The following is a 16,086-nucleotide window of genomic DNA, read 5'->3' as shown; positions in this document are numbered from 1 at the left end:
TTCCTTTTTGTCTTTTTTCGTGACTGGTAACGGGATTGCAACCCTCGGTGTCGCGCCTGTACCGCGACCAGCAACAGGATCGCAACCCTCGGTGTCGCACCCGCACCGCGCTCAACCAGTGAGCGGACCGGTCTCTATATGGGATCCGAACCCTCGGCGGGAGCGCCACCGCGCTCCCAAGCGCCGCACTCTACCGAGTGCACCACCGGGCCAGCCCGAACCCTTTTTTTCAAGATGGAATTATGTGTTTGAAAATGAACATTGCTTTGACATTTTCATGCATCTCATTTTTTTTTTCTTATTCTACTTCTACAGCAGAGAGTGAGGAAGAAGATGAAATTGAAATGGAAGTTGAAGACCAGGATAGCAAAGAAGCCAAAAAACCAAACGTCATAAATTTTGACACCAGTCTGCCAACATCACATACAGTATGTAATTCAGTAATGGATCTAATGTATTAGATATACATTGAACTGTAGATAAAAGTTCCTAAAAGTAAGTGACTGATTTTGCATTACTGGATATTACCTCACACTAGAAATTGTGGATAAGGGCATGGGCTATCTGACAAAAGATAAACATTTACCTGTAATTTTTAAGTAGCTTAATACTAATCCAGGTATAATTCTTTGAGGAATTTTCACTCTTTAGCTAAGTACTTAATTCTCTGTACTAGTAGGTGCTGGGTTTTATTTAACATACTAACATTTTATACTTGTCATTTGTGATATTCTAAAATAGAAACATTTCTTATTTTGATCAAAATAAATATCTTGAACTAAGATATGCTCTCAAATTTGTGTGCATGTGAGAGATTCTTTATAAAAGATTAGAAATTCTTCTGAGTAAAAATTAGATTAAAAATAAGATTTTCATGTGAGATGCTTTTACACCAGGTTTATTGTTTAAATAAATATTTGTACTCTGTTTATATTTCTTTTCATCTGATTTGTTCTTTAGTCTGTTGAACTTGTATTTTTATTACATATTTATCATGACACTGTACCTGTGCTTGTTTTTCATAGTATCTTGGCGCTGATATGGAAGAATTTCATGGCAGGACTTTGCATGATGATGACAGCTGTCAGGTGATTCCAGTTCTGCCACAGGTGATGATGATCCTGATTCCGGGGCAGACGTTACCGCTTCAGCTTTTTCGCCCTCAAGAAGTCAGTATGGTGCGGAATTTAATTCAGAAAGATAGAACCTTTGCAGTTCTTGCATACAGGTAAAATATTAGAGTAAGTTTGCTTAACACATCCTTTCTTGTGTGTAGTTGAAGCAAAGGTCAGTGGTAGAGCCAAAGCAGAGTATTTTGCATGTACAGGAGAGGCTGGGTAGGAATGAATTTTGAGCAAAAGTTTGAAAGTGTAAGTTGGAGTACTTTTGTTGTTTTCAGACATTTACCTTCACTCACAGTTTAACTTTTTGGTATTTGAAAAATGTTTTAATCCTTAATATTTAATGAGAAACAGTTCTAGAATCTTAGTTTCAAGAACTGTCTTTAAAGAGAAAAGGAATTTTACACTTTAATGTAAAGGATTACTTTTCTCAAAGAGTGATTTGTTCTTTCTCTCTCAAGATTGATAACTTGTACCATTATAAACCAGTGGTAAGTTGAAACTGGAATTCAAGTGTCCCATGGAAGATGGAGGAAGTCTTCAGTAGAGGCAGGAAATAAATACAGGAAGTTCCTGCCCCAGTACACTGCTGCTAATAAGCAGCAGAGACAAGGGTCTAACAAAATGAAACAATGTTTGGCTTGGGAAATGAGAGTTTAAAACCCTCTCAGTCCTAGATCGTTTTCAGTGACTAGAAATCGGTTCTTTCCCTGAAGTCTTCTAATTGTACTTCCTGAAGATTCCTTGTATATCTGCTGTGTGATTTTAAAATAAATAGAATTATACTGGCTTTCCAGTGAGGGTTGATTGCTATAAGTAGTTTTCCCGTATGTATTGCTTTTGCCAACTTTGCATATTTAAATGTCAAATGTTTAAAACTTTCCTTTTAAAATTTACCTTGGAAGTAATATACAGGAAAGGGAAGCGCAGTTTGGAACAACAGCAGAGATATATGCCTATCGAGAGGAACAGGATTTTGGAATTGAGATAGTGAAAGTGAAAGCAATTGGAAGACAAAGGTTCAAAGTCCTTGAGCTAAGAACCCAGTCAGATGGGTAAGAAATATTGTATATTTTAAAGCTTTGAAAACATCTTATAATGAAATGGTTGTCTTATGTATTTTTTTCTACTCTACTGACCCTTCATATTTTCTAACTTAATTAGTTGTTCTCTTTCCCTTCAAAGGTATGGCCCAGTGGTTTCCAACCTTGCTGTGCATGAGAATCACCTGTGAAGTTTTTTTTTAAAACTATAGAAGCTTGAGTTCCAACCTCATCTCCCATCCCCAGAGAGTGATTTAGCTTGGGGTGAGGCTGCAGCATCCTTTTTAAATGATTTCCAGGTGATTCTAATGTCCCTCCAGGTTTGAGAATAGTAATGTAAACCCAAAGGGAAGTGTCATTTGGGGCATGGCTTCTGTGGGACTGAAGACCTCTCTTCAGAGCACAAAAGGGTGGGGAGGCCAGAGGCTTGTGTGCTCTTATGTGCTCACTGGGACAGCTGTGGTGTGTGCAGCATTCCTGTGATGTTTGGAAGCCACACTGGTTACACTTGCTCCATCTGAGCTGTACAAACCATTTGCATTTAGTGCCAATCTCCAGTGTGAATTTTATATCACCCAGAAATGCTATTTACATAGTAAATGGTCAATAAATACTTGTCTCTGCTCCTTGTAAAGCTTAGAAATTCCCTAATTACAATTTCTTAGCAGATATTTATTTTGGCAGCTCTCCTGGTTAGGGTTTTTCACAAGTTCAAAGAATACTACTACGTTAAAAAAAAAAAAAAAAGAAGTTCCGTGCACCTTACTTTATCCTCTTAACAAAAACAAAACGAAACAAAGCATTTGTCCTGATTATTGGATGTTATCTCTTAAGAAACTGGTTCTCAACTCTGGCATATATGAGAATCACCTGTGAAGTACAGATTCTTGGCTTCCACTCAGTCCTAGTGAATTGGTCTCTGATCTATACCAGAGTTGAAAATCTCATTAGACCTGTCTTGCCTAGGTAATATCTTCTGAACATATGGAAGTTCGGTTCTTTTTTTTTTTTTTTTTTAAAGCTTTAAAAAAGAACGTGAGCTGCATGAGAGCAGGAACTTTTCATGTGTTTTGTTCACATACTGGATATTCATAAGTATTGTTGAATTATGAAAATATAGACGGGTCAGAGGCAGACTTTTGTGGCTAGAGAGAACACAGAGGAATGTGGGATGGGGTTGCTGGGGCTCTTGTGGGGTTTAGTTCTCTCCTGGTACTTCCCCAGAACATACATTGTGCAAACTCATAGCCCTTACCATTCTACTGTCCTCATAGGATTGTATGCCTGTCTCTCTCAGTAGATGAACTGCCTGTGAGAACAGTAACTGATACTTATTTATGCTTTATATTTAGGACCATAAATGTTACATTAATAAATGAAAGGATGATCTCCTGAGGGCACTGTGTTGTGATAATTAATAAACTGGTTTTTACTGAGGATTTTGCTAACAGTTCATTTTTAAAGTACTTCCTATCTTCAAACTTACACAGTTTTGATTGTAAATACTATTTTCCAGAAACCATAAAGGAAAATTGACTTAGGGAAAAGTGTATCTCTGAGACTGTCATGACATCAGTTACTTTGGATTGTGGCAAAACTCTTTGGGGCACAAGATGGCAGTAGATCATTAACTCTGAAAACAGGTCAAGGAAAATACCTATGACTTAGTAAAGATTAACATTAAACTGATAGGGCTGAACAAGACTTGGAAAGGGCACATTCTCTCTAGTGTTCCATAGACCTGCTAGTAAGGCCTCTCTGTGTGTCTGATGTAATTTAAAAGGCCTCTGTGGAGTGAGATTTCTCTGGTTCCACTGCCCCTCTGGTCCCATAACCACCTTCACTAGAAATGGTGAAATGAAAGAAATGATGGAAATAATCTAGGGAAGTCTCCTCTTTTTGCAAATGAGAAAGCCAAGTACTAGAAAGGTTAAGTATCTTGACTAAAGTTATATAGCTAGTAAGTGACAGAGCTGGTGGGTTCTGGGTCCCCTGACTCTAACAAATTAGTGCTCTTTCCACTATGCCAAAATTTCTCCATATCACATTTGAAACTCAAGCCAGTTTCCTTTTCTCCAGTAAAGTATATCACATTCATGTGTCTTTTACCTAAATGATGCTCTATATATTAAAAAGTATACTGCTACCTTCTCACCTTTTGTAAGTTAAAAGTCTTTATTTCTTTGGCATCTTCTGAACACATGGAAAACAATTTTTTTTTTTTTTAATAAGTAATAGAAGGATATCAGTGAATCACTATAGGACTCTTCAGAAATAGATCTGAGTGTTTCTTAGCATTTAGAGAGGAGGAAGGTGGGCCAGCCCCGTGGCTCAGTCCGGAGAGTGTGGTGCAGATAACACCAAGGCCACAGGTTCAGATCCCATATAGGGATGGCCGGTATGCTCACTGGCTGAGTGTGGTGTAGATAGGAGGAAGGATTAGTAATATCCTTTTGAAATTACAAGAGAAGACCTCTTATCTGTCATAATTGAGACCAGTAATTGTCAGTCAAAAAAATTAATTAAAGCTGGGAATACAACAAGTACATATATACCTTAAACATTTAAACTTAAAATGTATAAGTGTGGGCCGGCCCGGTGGCGCAATGGATAGTGCGCCGCTTGGGAAGCGCAGCGGCACTCCCGCCCGAGGGTTCGGATCCCACATACAGACCGGTTCCTGCTCACTGGCTGAGCGAGGCGTGGGAGCAACGCCAAGGGTTGCAATCCCGTTGCCGGTCCCTGGTCCGGTACGGGGGCAACACTGAGGGTTGCGATCCGATGCCGGACACAGAAAAAAGACCAAAGACAAAAAAAAAAAAAAAAAAAATGTATAAGTATACATTCATTCATTTTTCATTTCGTGGAGAGACAAGGTCTTTGAAGTGGGTCTGCAGATTGGAAATGGCCATAGACTTTCTTGTGCTTTCGTTGTGCATCATCTATTTACAGTTTATAAAGAGAGATTCTAAAGATAGTCACAAGGCAATATGAGTGCAGAATCCTTCCAGATTTGTGCAACTTTTTCCTACTATTAGATTGTCTAAACCTACTTTGAAAGCAGTTTTTTACATCCTCAATTTAATGTTCATAGAAGCATTTTTATTTTTTACTCTTATTTCACTGGTTTTTATAATATTTAAAAATTAAGTCACTACAATCACAAAAGAACTGCCATAAACAAGTTGGGAGGAAACAAGATTAGCATGTGTTAAAAACAACTCAGCTGCTGGGAGAAGAGCCATCCCTGTGCAACCACAGCAGGCGCTGGGCTGTTCAAGAGGGTGGTGGAGAGCTTGCTGCATCCTTCAGAGCACTTTGGGCAGTTTGTACTGTAGACTGATGATTAAAATGATCTGTAAGCCAGTGCTCATTAACATTAATGTTTTCGTCATAACAAAATGAAATCTTATGTAATAGTTGGGTGAAGCCTAATTCTTAATTCAGTTACTGATAACCTTAAAGAATCTGATCTCTAAAAATTTTATAGGGCAGTATCTACTTTTACTTTAAAAATATAATTGTTTGTATTTGTGCATCAGGTGAAGAAAATTGAGATTTTGTTTTTAATGAGCTCTAATACAAGAGCATTTGATCATAGTTTGAACATAGTAAAATTTTAACATTTTCCAAAGTCGTGTAGACATAAATCTTCTGAGTATTTTAATGAGCTTGCAGAAAGGAAATTAAGTTAGAGTCTAACATTATCATTAAATTAAACCTAGATATTTTCAGAGACACTTAACTATTTTCATTTAGTACATAAGTAGAAATGTCAGAATTTCATTCATAACTTTGAATGGGTCAAGACAGTGGTTATTATGAAGGAACACATTTGAAGTCTGTAACACTAATGAAGCAGAGACTCTTTATTATATTTGCAATCTGACAGTATTTTATTTAAGCATTTGAATGTAGTTATATACTCTGCATTTCAAAAACTATAGGAGATATAATGTCTCATAGGAGAATAGCTCAGAGGGACAACCTTCTTGTTGCATTAGTTTGTGATAAGGAGTTTGCAATTATGATATTCTCAAGTAGCATTTTGGAAATAATGACTTTATCATGAGAGTTTAAATAATTTTTAAGTAAAAAAGATAATATAATGCATATTTTGATCTTTGCCTATTCAAGTTAAATTTTTGAGAATGAGGAAAGGAATGCACATAAAAATAAAGGCTAAATGTAATTCTCTAGTCTTATTTTAACTCATCCATGTAAATAGTTTCTTGATTTTCTCTTCCTTTATCCACCTGCTCCTCAGGTTGGATGATTTATGAGAAAGGATAGGTGTAAGAGTTAAGCAACATAGGGAGTGGGGGGATGGGAAGGTTGGGGTATCTAAGAATGCCTAAGAAATTTATTTAGAAGTGTCACCATAAGCAATAGCTAGTTGTATGTGTATTTTTTAAAACTTTGTTTCATTTATAGACTTTATTTATCTGAAATGCAAAGATACCCCTTTCCATTCCACAGAGAGATTGAAAGTCCATACTTTAGGTTATCTTTGGTTTTAACTTCTGTATGATTTATGAAATAAAGTTATTTTCTGAAAATGTGTTGTATCTTACCATCAGCATTTGATGAATATGTTTTAAAAACTTGGAAAATCTTGGTATTTAATATTATCCTTGATGTTTGGAAACTTAGAGTTTAAGTTAGTTTTCTTAAAGATGAACACCGTGTTTGGTTCTTTTTATTTTAGAATCCAGCAGGCTAAAGTGCAAATTCTTCCTGAATGTGTGTTGCCTTCAACCATGTCTGCAGTTCAGTTAGAATCCCTCAATAAGTGCCAGATATTTCCTTCAAAACCTGTCTCATGGGAAGACCGGTATTCATGTAAGTGGTGGCAGAAATACCAGAAGGTAAGAAACTTATTTTTTATGTATTTTTAAAACATGAAGACAGATTGCCTTTTTTTCTGTTTTAAGAAAGACACACAAACAGCTGTCATGACTCGTTCCCCAGAGACCTCATGTGGCAGTAGTCCAGCTGCATTTGATCATAGCTGGAGCCTCTAAAAATTTCACAGGCACCTGGGGTAAAAGCAGTTTGCAAAAGTAGTAAAACATCACACAGCTGTAAGATGTTCTTGCTATTATGCTTATTAGTTATGTAGTAATTAGTAGCTTATGATTTTTAATTCCACAGGAATCTATTAAACTGATCCTATAAGATATTTGGTTCTTAAGTTATAAACATACATTACCTTAAAGAAGACAGAGGATTTCTTTTAGCACAGAGTAGTAATAGAGAAGTAGAGTTTGTTTTCCTTCTTCCAGACTTCTGAGAGAAAAGGTTTTTGCTGTTTTGTGAAATGCTATTTACATCACAAAATTGACTTTGAGACTAGGTGCTCTTTAAAAGTATTGCTTGTTTGGGAATTAATTCTTGATGTATATTCTTTTGACTAAATTATTCTCTCAGGGAAAGAAAATTGATGAAGCCTCTTTCTACTCATTTGTGAGAAGTATACCGTAATTTTAAGTATGAAATAGTTAATATATATGATTTCTGTCTCAAGGAAAAGAGTACTAATTTCAAAATTCAGAATAAGTTGACTTTTTTGAGGTTTATCTTTTAAAAATATAGGAAGACAATTTTCATTGTAATCTGAAAAATCCTGTATTAGTCATCTCTTACTTTCTGTCATGTAGAATAGTGAGGGTTTTAAACTTTGAAGTAAATTAGTATAGGATCCTATTGTGATGTAAATTAGTATAGATTATTCGTGAAGGGGTCTCCTACACTAGTCAGTGTACCACCACTTTTAAAGTTCTTGCGGGGAAATTCCTTCAGTTTTCAGAGAGAACTTTGAGCAGGATGGATGCTTGATGGGCATCAGGTTTCTAACTGGGTGTCTGTAGACTTCTTGGTCTTGTTATTATGCATTTCAGTTGACCAATCTGTTACATGGTATAATGTGTTTTAATAAGTGTCTCTAAGAAGCTTCTAATAAGAAAGGCATAATGAAACTGTTTAAGGACTCCCAAACCTTGAAACTAATATTTTTAAGGTTTAACAGTACTGATACTGACTTAAGTTCCAGGCAGCTTTTCTAAAGCTGTGCAGTATTTCCTTTTCCAAACCTGATAAACTTTTTTTTTTGATGATACAGACACTTTAAGTATACTTTCGCCCTTGCTTCTTTATTAGCATATTCATTATTACAAATCATACTTATTCTTTGTGCCCCTTATCCAGTCTCTCCCCATCCCTTTCCCCTTCTCCCCTCTACCCTCTAATAACCATAGATTTGTTCTCTCCTTCTGATAGATTAACAGTTTCTGTTGATTTGTTCCCTAGATGATCTGTCCAGTACTGAGAGAGGTGTGTTCAGGTCCCCCACTATTATTGTATAGCAGATGCTTCTTCTATTACTCTGGAATGTGCTTTGTGGAGAGAAAGGACCTCTTTTTTTTTTTGGTCTTCACTGGTGACTCTCCTTCTATCAATGCAGTTGAGTGTCTGGCATGCCAGCTGCACAGTGGCTGTGACTACCCCTGTAGCAACTAGCCGCTTTTGCAGCAGCCATGGCAATTGCGGGGGCTATGGTTGGCTATCTGCACGGAAATGGTGTTTTTGGTGTGCTGCTTACCTGGTTACAGCTGGGTTCCGGCTTCCCTGGCTTCATGCTCCAGGACTCTGGTAGGGCCCTGGAGCGGTGGTGACAGTGTGCCTGGTTGCGGCTAGGTTCCCCTTGTTTCTTTTACAGTAGAACAGAGGGAAATTTTGCCCCCATAGTCTTTTAAGCATAAGTGTTGAAGTATGTCAAAGATAGCTCTATCAGCACATGGGCTCCAAGGAGTGGTGTTAGAGTATATTAAGTCATTTAGTGCCTAGTAGTGTATTTGGCACTGGTTTGTTACCGAAATACTATGTGGCAAGGTAGATGCATCAAGATGCTCCCTGCATATCTTAGTTTTTATAAAATTGTGTATTTCAATAACTGGATTTTTTTTTCCAAAAAGTAATAAGTATTTTGACTTAGATACTAGTTCTTCCACACCAAGATAGGTTGTTAAGAATTCTTAACCCTTTAAAAGTCCTACATTAACTCTTCTTTGCAAAGTTCTAAACATAGAGTGAAACAGTTATAGGTTAATTCCTGATATAAGTACTCTGTTCAACTACTTCTGCATCCTGCAGCAGGATCTTGCAGTCTTAAACCTGAACTGCGGTTAAGCAAGTAAGACTACTTTTAAATTTAATTGCTGTATAAATTACTGGTTAAATTCATTCTATTCTGTGGTTAAAGCACCTCAGTTTGTTCAGATTGAATTCAGAATTTGCCCATTACAATTGGGTTGTCACTGGCTCAACAAAAGCAAGGAAAGACAGACCTGCAAAGGCCAAAGAAGCACACATAAGAGTACTTCAAAAAGTTCATGTAAAAATAGAATTCAAAGAATGCGAGTCTTTCTGTGAACTTTTTGAAGTACCCTCGTATTTGTTTGAGACCAGATCCTCTAACCTTTCCCTGTTCTCTTATTTCTTCAGTCATTCTGGACTCTCAAACATTAGCCCTTAGTTATTTTCATATTCAGAGTTGCCAAGGGCTAAACAGAAGGCGCTAAGGAATGAAAGAGGCGGAAAATGTTTTAGGAGATACAAATGCCTTCATCCTATGTATTTTTCAGATTGTTTAAAGGGTTCCCTTGTTTAAACTTTCAGTAGTTTCTTAGGTTCTGAAATATGAGATCTAGATCATTAAGCCAAGAAAAACTGCTAGCTGATCTGTTTTGGACTCCAAGTGATCTCCAAGAGTTTACTGCTCTACTTTAGAGAGACCACTTCTGTCTGCATCAGAAAGTGGAATCTAGCACAGGGAAAGAGCATGGCAGGTACTATTGGTGAGAACTCTGTGCAGTAGTACCATCTCAGTGGTTTGGCATGCTGCACCTTTAGCTGGATACTCACTTACCATAGGCTGGATTATGTAACAGTGCTTATCTTAAGACAGATCCAGGGCTCAACTCACTCCTCTCTTCATAGAATTTACTCATATCTGACTTGCACATCCCACTCAGACTGAAGCAGTGCATAATGTGCTCTGTCTCCATGTCTGACTCCTCCCCCTGCTCCTCCTTCTTCTGTAGTTGAATTTTTTTTAAATGCTTCTCTGTTCTAAATTATAGCTAAAAATGACACCCCCCCCATGCAAAGGAATGCCCCATGTTTTCTTTTTACTCCACTATGATATCATTACTTTTACCTGTAAAGCTTTTGATCCATATGTAGTTCATCCTGGCTGTACTTTTTTTTCCAGATAGCTCCCCCCCATTGTCCATTACCATTTGTGGAAAAGTCCCTATTTTCCCCACTGATTTGAGATGGCACTTTTATCATAGACCAAATTCATGTTTTTTATCTAACTTTTTTCTGCTCAGTTGGTCTGTCAGTCTGTCTGTGTACCATCACCATACTGTTAAACTGCTGACAGGTTATAATTTGTGTAAATAAAGATATGGCTAGTAATTCGCTCACTGCTCTTCTTTTATTAAGCTTTTCATGACTCCTATTAAGTTTCCCATATGAACTTCAGAATCTGTTTCACCTTGTTACAGGATAATAACAGTAGAAGTAAAAGCAATAACATCTGTTGCCTATTTATATATTAAAGAAAAAAAAATGCTTGAAATCTTAGCCTTGTGTAGTCAGGTGCTTCCTCAGTCTGATGATTTCCCTGGCTTTCATCTTCTGTACTGTGTATAAGTCATTAGCTTATAAGCCGCAGGAATAGGAGAGAGCTTATCATTCCATTCCAGTTCTTATTGCCATGAAGGAATTTGGTAAATGAAAGAAGGAAACAAAAACTGGTAACTTTTGAATTATTTGGATAAATTATTTTTATCATTCATATTGCTGATTGTAATAGGATTTAATACGATAAATGACCACCTGTAGTCACTATGTAAAGGAAGCCAGCGGTGATGATTTACTGTTTATATTTACCTTTTCACATTACTCTTCCAATTTCATTGCACTTCAAAGACCCATTAAAATAGAGTTTAACGTTTTTTGAACATTCTTCATTGTTGGGAGGCAAAGCCGAAGCCATAGTTATAAGGCTTAAAAATGAAAGTATGTGATGGATTACCTGCATGTAACAGATTCATTTTAAGGGCCTTTTATGCCTGCTTTCAGTAGTAAATCCTGTTCCCAGTGAAAACTACTTCACTGGAAAATCAGTCATTGGTTACTTTTAAGTGTCTAAACTTTTTGGCTAGTATTAAAATTTTCTTGAGGTCTAACCCTTTTATGAAGTAAGTCATGGGTTGATATTCTTGAACAGTGCCCATACATTGCTAGAACTTATCACTATTACCCAGATATAAGATAAGAGCCCCTCCTGTTGTGCCAGAAAGCTAACTGAGACTCTTAAATTTGAGGATACTGGAGTGGCTTAAATTTTTGCAGATGCTCTATAAAAGCTAGCTAATCTTTTCTGGCATACTCCTCTTCAGTTTGTATAACTGACTATATAAAGCACATCACAGATACTAAGGGTGTATTAAGGATATTTGATTTGTGAATAGAACTTTTAGAATCTGTCAGGATAATACAGATAAAGAATGTTCGAGGTCTTCTCACTCTAAATTAAAGAAGAGAACTGAGACACATGAGACTGTAGCTTGTTCACAGTTGGTGACAGGGCGAAGGGTAATAACATGACCCTGACGCAGTGCTTCATTCTTATTATAGTGGCACCCCACATTCTGTTCTTTATAATTGGAATTTATTTATATATGAATAAATTATTTTGGCTTCTCCTTATCTTGATGTGGGTGCCAAATAAAATTACACTTCTGTACTATATTTTGTATGCTTTTTGTAGTACAAAAGTAATCATATCTAATGTGAAGAGTATATTTTAATGACCGGAATTCAGAGCATGCCAGTCAGTCAAACTGAAACTTTGTTGAGTCTTTGTCATTTTGTAATTCTAAGACTATATAAATTTAGAAAGTAAGCTTCTCCCGCTAAACTGTAAGCTCCACAGCGCAATGATTTTAATCTTTTGTTGTTTTATTCACTGGCAAATCCCAAATGCATAAAAATAATGCCTGAAACATGTCAAGCACTCAAAATATTTGTCGAATGAATGATGGTTAGAGTCAGACTCCCTGTATGCAAATCCTAGCTACTGCCCAGTTACTACAGTGTGACCTTGGGCAGGTTATACCATCCTTCTGTGCCTCTATTTCCTTATGTTTAAAATGGAGATGATAGTACCACCAACCTTATAGAATTTGTGTGAAACGTGAAGTTCTCAGCACAATATTAATAGCTGCCATTGCTAGTGTTGAATTTTCAGTTACTTGATGTGCTATTGGTAACATTTTTTAAATTCTATAATTGGACTGTGGTAATAATCCTTAGCATTAGGGATTTAAAGGTAAAGGACGACTTATTGGAGAGTACCTTAAGGGTCTTATGGCCCGACTTCTCATGCTTACATTGCTACCGGAACATTTAGTAAGAGGCTGTCCCAGACCATCTTTGGGTAAGAATTACATTTAGCCAAAATTTTTTCTCATGATCGAATCCATTAGTTTGAGCTGTAGTCAATGGGCATTTCAGAACAAGTGTGTCCTCTTCCACATAGTAGTTTCTAAAATATTTGAAAACAAGTATTGTGCTCCCTCGAGAGACAGCTCCAAACTGACTATCTCTGACGTTAACTCAAGACTTTCTCTTTGACAATGAAAGTTTCCTCCTCCCGCCCCATTCATGGCTGAAAGTTCTGCTCATTTCTGACTGTCATGGAATATAGTAGCATTATTGTCTTTTCTCAGATTCTAGACTTCTTATATAGCTAAAATAAGATTGTGGGAGGAATATGATAACTATCATTTACTAAGTCCTTAGATCGTTTTCATGTGTGCTATGTACCCGTTTCCCCATTTCATACCTACTCATTTAATCCTGCAGGTGCAAGAGTAGATTCAAATATTACTTTGCTTTTGTTATCTGTTAAAAGTCCCTTTGATCTACCTTATTCCTTTCCCCTACCAGTTTCATGTGTCATGTTGTGTCAATTAAGTTTATTTACAATGAAATTACAAACATTTGTACACATGTGGGTTATGTTTTTTGAAAATGCTTTCATTCTTTATATTCTGTAGGTTTAATATGCCTTGTTTGATCAGTCGCAGTGTTACCTAGTAAACAAACATATTGTAATGTATTTAACTGTTATCTTGTTGATGGTTAGTTTCTGGTTTGTTGTTGCTAAGAACACTGCTGCAGTCCATCCTTTCAGTCATATTTATATGTCCTATAGACCATATGCTTCTCTTTGAAAAAATTTTGTCATTGCACATTTATTCTTCCAAATGAACTTTAAATTATGCTTATAAATTCCAATCTCATTGATAAAGCATTGCATGTATATTTTGGAGGACTGACATCTTAACGATATTGAGTCTTCCCATGAAATACTGAAATTCTACAGGAATTTAAGTATAATTCACATTTTTATATGGCTTTAGGCATGCTTCTGTTCAGATCCCAATTACAACAACTGGAGTAGATATACAGGGGTTTTCCCCTTGCCCTGAGTTTTATGAAATGGAGAAGTTGATCATGAAGTCTCAAGTATATGATTATTTTAATCTTCCTTGGAGACACATATAAAGTTTTTACATAAAGGCAATTTGGATTGTACTTTGAGGTTTTTACTGTATATATTGGACAGGTAATTACTAGTATAAAGGCAACTAATGTGGTCATAATTAAAGCATGGTGTTTAGTTATTCATCTTATTTTTACAAAGTCATCTTCAGCATTGAAATTTTAGTATTTGAATTTCTATTAGAAGTCAGGATTCTAGCTGTACATATATGAAGAATGTAAAAGAATGATTGTCAGTAGATAATCATCTATTATGGGGTTATCTATAAAAATTTTTACCTTTTTAAAATTAGAAAATGTTCTCGTAGACCAAAATCATTTTCAAATGTTGCTTTTTCCATTAGAATCTTTATTCTGTGGGGTTTTTTCAGTGACTTTTTTTTCTTTTCAGAGAAAGTTTCATTGTGCAAATCTGACTTCATGGCCTCGCTGGCTGTATTCCTTATATGATGCTGTAAGTAATTTACCTTAAACTTATTATATCTATGGTAAACCACGTCATAATTAAAGGTCATTACAACAAAACATCGACTTTCATAATTACTGCTGTTTTCTTTTTAGAACTAATGCTATTTGTTACACATAAAGTAAAACAGGCAGGTGTCAGAGATATTCGTGGAAGGATTCAGCCTTACATACAGAAATTTTAGTTTTTCCACAGTTCCTAGTGGCTTATAAATTAAGGACAAGATATTATGAGACTTTTTATGGTTTGTTAAGCAGTTGAAATTTTGTTGGGTTGGCTGGTCGTTACATTTAGAAAATTAAAGAATCCTTATATAACAATATTTTTCCTCTAAATAAGTATATTAACATATCTCCTGATCACTAGTCTACTAACTGATGCATACACAAGGGTTTTTATCCTCAGAGTTTAACACTAGGCATTGCCATATTGGAAAACTAAGAGACTGCTGGAATAGTTTAAAGAATCTGGGTTTTGGACACAAAGACAGGGACTAGTGCCTGATTTCTTTCATTTTGTGGTTAGGGCAAATTACTTTTCTAAGTACCTATAAAATGGGGATAATGGTAGATATTGCACTTGGCACACAATAGCCATTCAACAAGTGTTACTCATTTCCCTTGGTTAATGACTTTGCCCACAAATCGGAAGTCCTGGAAAAACTAAGCAAGTAGGTTTTCAGCACTTAAGACATGCATGACACTAAAGGAAGCTGCAGTTGACTTCTGCCCTTCAGCAGCTTTTGAGCCACACACTATACAAGAGTATTTTGTGTGTATGCTTGTGAAAAGATACTAAGTAAGCACTTCCATGTAGTAAATAGGTGACAAGTAAGCTATGTAGATAGCAAGTGCTAGTGCAGTTTGTAGGGGCATAGACTGAGTCAGAAAAGGCTTCATAGAAGAGAGGCCAGAACAGAGCATCCACAAAGGCACTTAGGAGCAGGTGCCCCTGGGGTAGACAGACTAGGTGAGAAGCTTGGTCCGGAAAGCTGACTGAATGCTGGGCAAAGGAGCTGGGGCTTGATCATTTCTGCATAAGAAAATGGAGACATTTAAACTGAGACTCAGATGGAACTGAGATTTTACCACATAGTGATGACTTAAGTTGCTACCAATATATTAGTTTTGTTAAGAAGTGGAAAGCTGACAGTAAATTTTAGTATGTGAACTTTATCATGGCTACTTCTATTTTAAACAAGGAAACCTTAATGGACAGAATCAAGAAACAGCTACGTGAATGGGATGAAAATCTAAAAGATGATTCTCTTCCTTCAAATCCAATAGGTATGAAAAGTCAGTATTTTTCCTGTGGCCTGTTATGTCTTGCTAAAAGAAATTTTATATGCTTTCTATTTGATCAAATCAACTTTTTTTTACTGATTAATATTTTAATTCTGAAAAGCATACACATTTCCTTTACTTTGGAGTTAAAAATAATTTAACAAAAGTTTTATATTCTCTGAGCACTCCAATTTTAGGCAAGTTTTCCATAAAAAGTTCAAATTGCAATAAATGGCTCTCATCCAGAAACTCTTCCTGAGTGTAAAGGCTCTCCTTTCCCCGTTCTTTAAGGTGCCTTTAAAAGAAGTGACCCTGGTTTCAAGGACTTACCTAACTTACATGTAATCTCTATATCTATTTATAAGGTACAGTTTATTTTCCTAGTCTCTTGGCAAATTAAGTGTCTTCTGCCATGGACTCAAGCTTATGTTTAATTTAAAACAAGACATTTAGAAAACAAGTCGAGTATGGGAGAAGAAGTTACATTTAGATCTTCCCCCCCCCCCCCCCCTTTTTTTTTTCTTTTTTTTTTT

General features: G+C 36.3%; 1 protein-coding gene across 1 annotated transcript in view; it reads left to right on the top strand.

Moving 5' to 3' along the window:
- Positions 1-320: 320 nt before the first annotated feature.
- Positions 321-16,086, top strand: part of CRBN (cereblon) — a 21,386-nt gene continuing 5,620 nt past the window's right edge. The window contains exons 1-6 of the mRNA XM_008583386.1: positions 321-428; positions 1,026-1,228; positions 2,027-2,176; positions 6,873-7,032; positions 14,196-14,258; positions 15,472-15,556. Coding sequence (XP_008581608.1) covers positions 345-428; positions 1,026-1,228; positions 2,027-2,176; positions 6,873-7,032; positions 14,196-14,258; positions 15,472-15,556 — 745 coding nt within the window. The 5' untranslated portion in view covers positions 321-344. The remainder of the gene's footprint in view (positions 429-1,025; positions 1,229-2,026; positions 2,177-6,872; positions 7,033-14,195; positions 14,259-15,471; positions 15,557-16,086) is intronic.

This window comes from Galeopterus variegatus, unplaced genomic scaffold (genome assembly GCF_000696425.1).
Source record: "Galeopterus variegatus unplaced genomic scaffold, G_variegatus-3.0.2 Scaffold2899, whole genome shotgun sequence".
Taxonomy (NCBI): Eukaryota; Metazoa; Chordata; class Mammalia; order Dermoptera; family Cynocephalidae; genus Galeopterus; species Galeopterus variegatus.
Note: the sequence above shows the minus strand (reverse complement) of the source record. Positions and strands in the feature narration are given on the sequence as shown.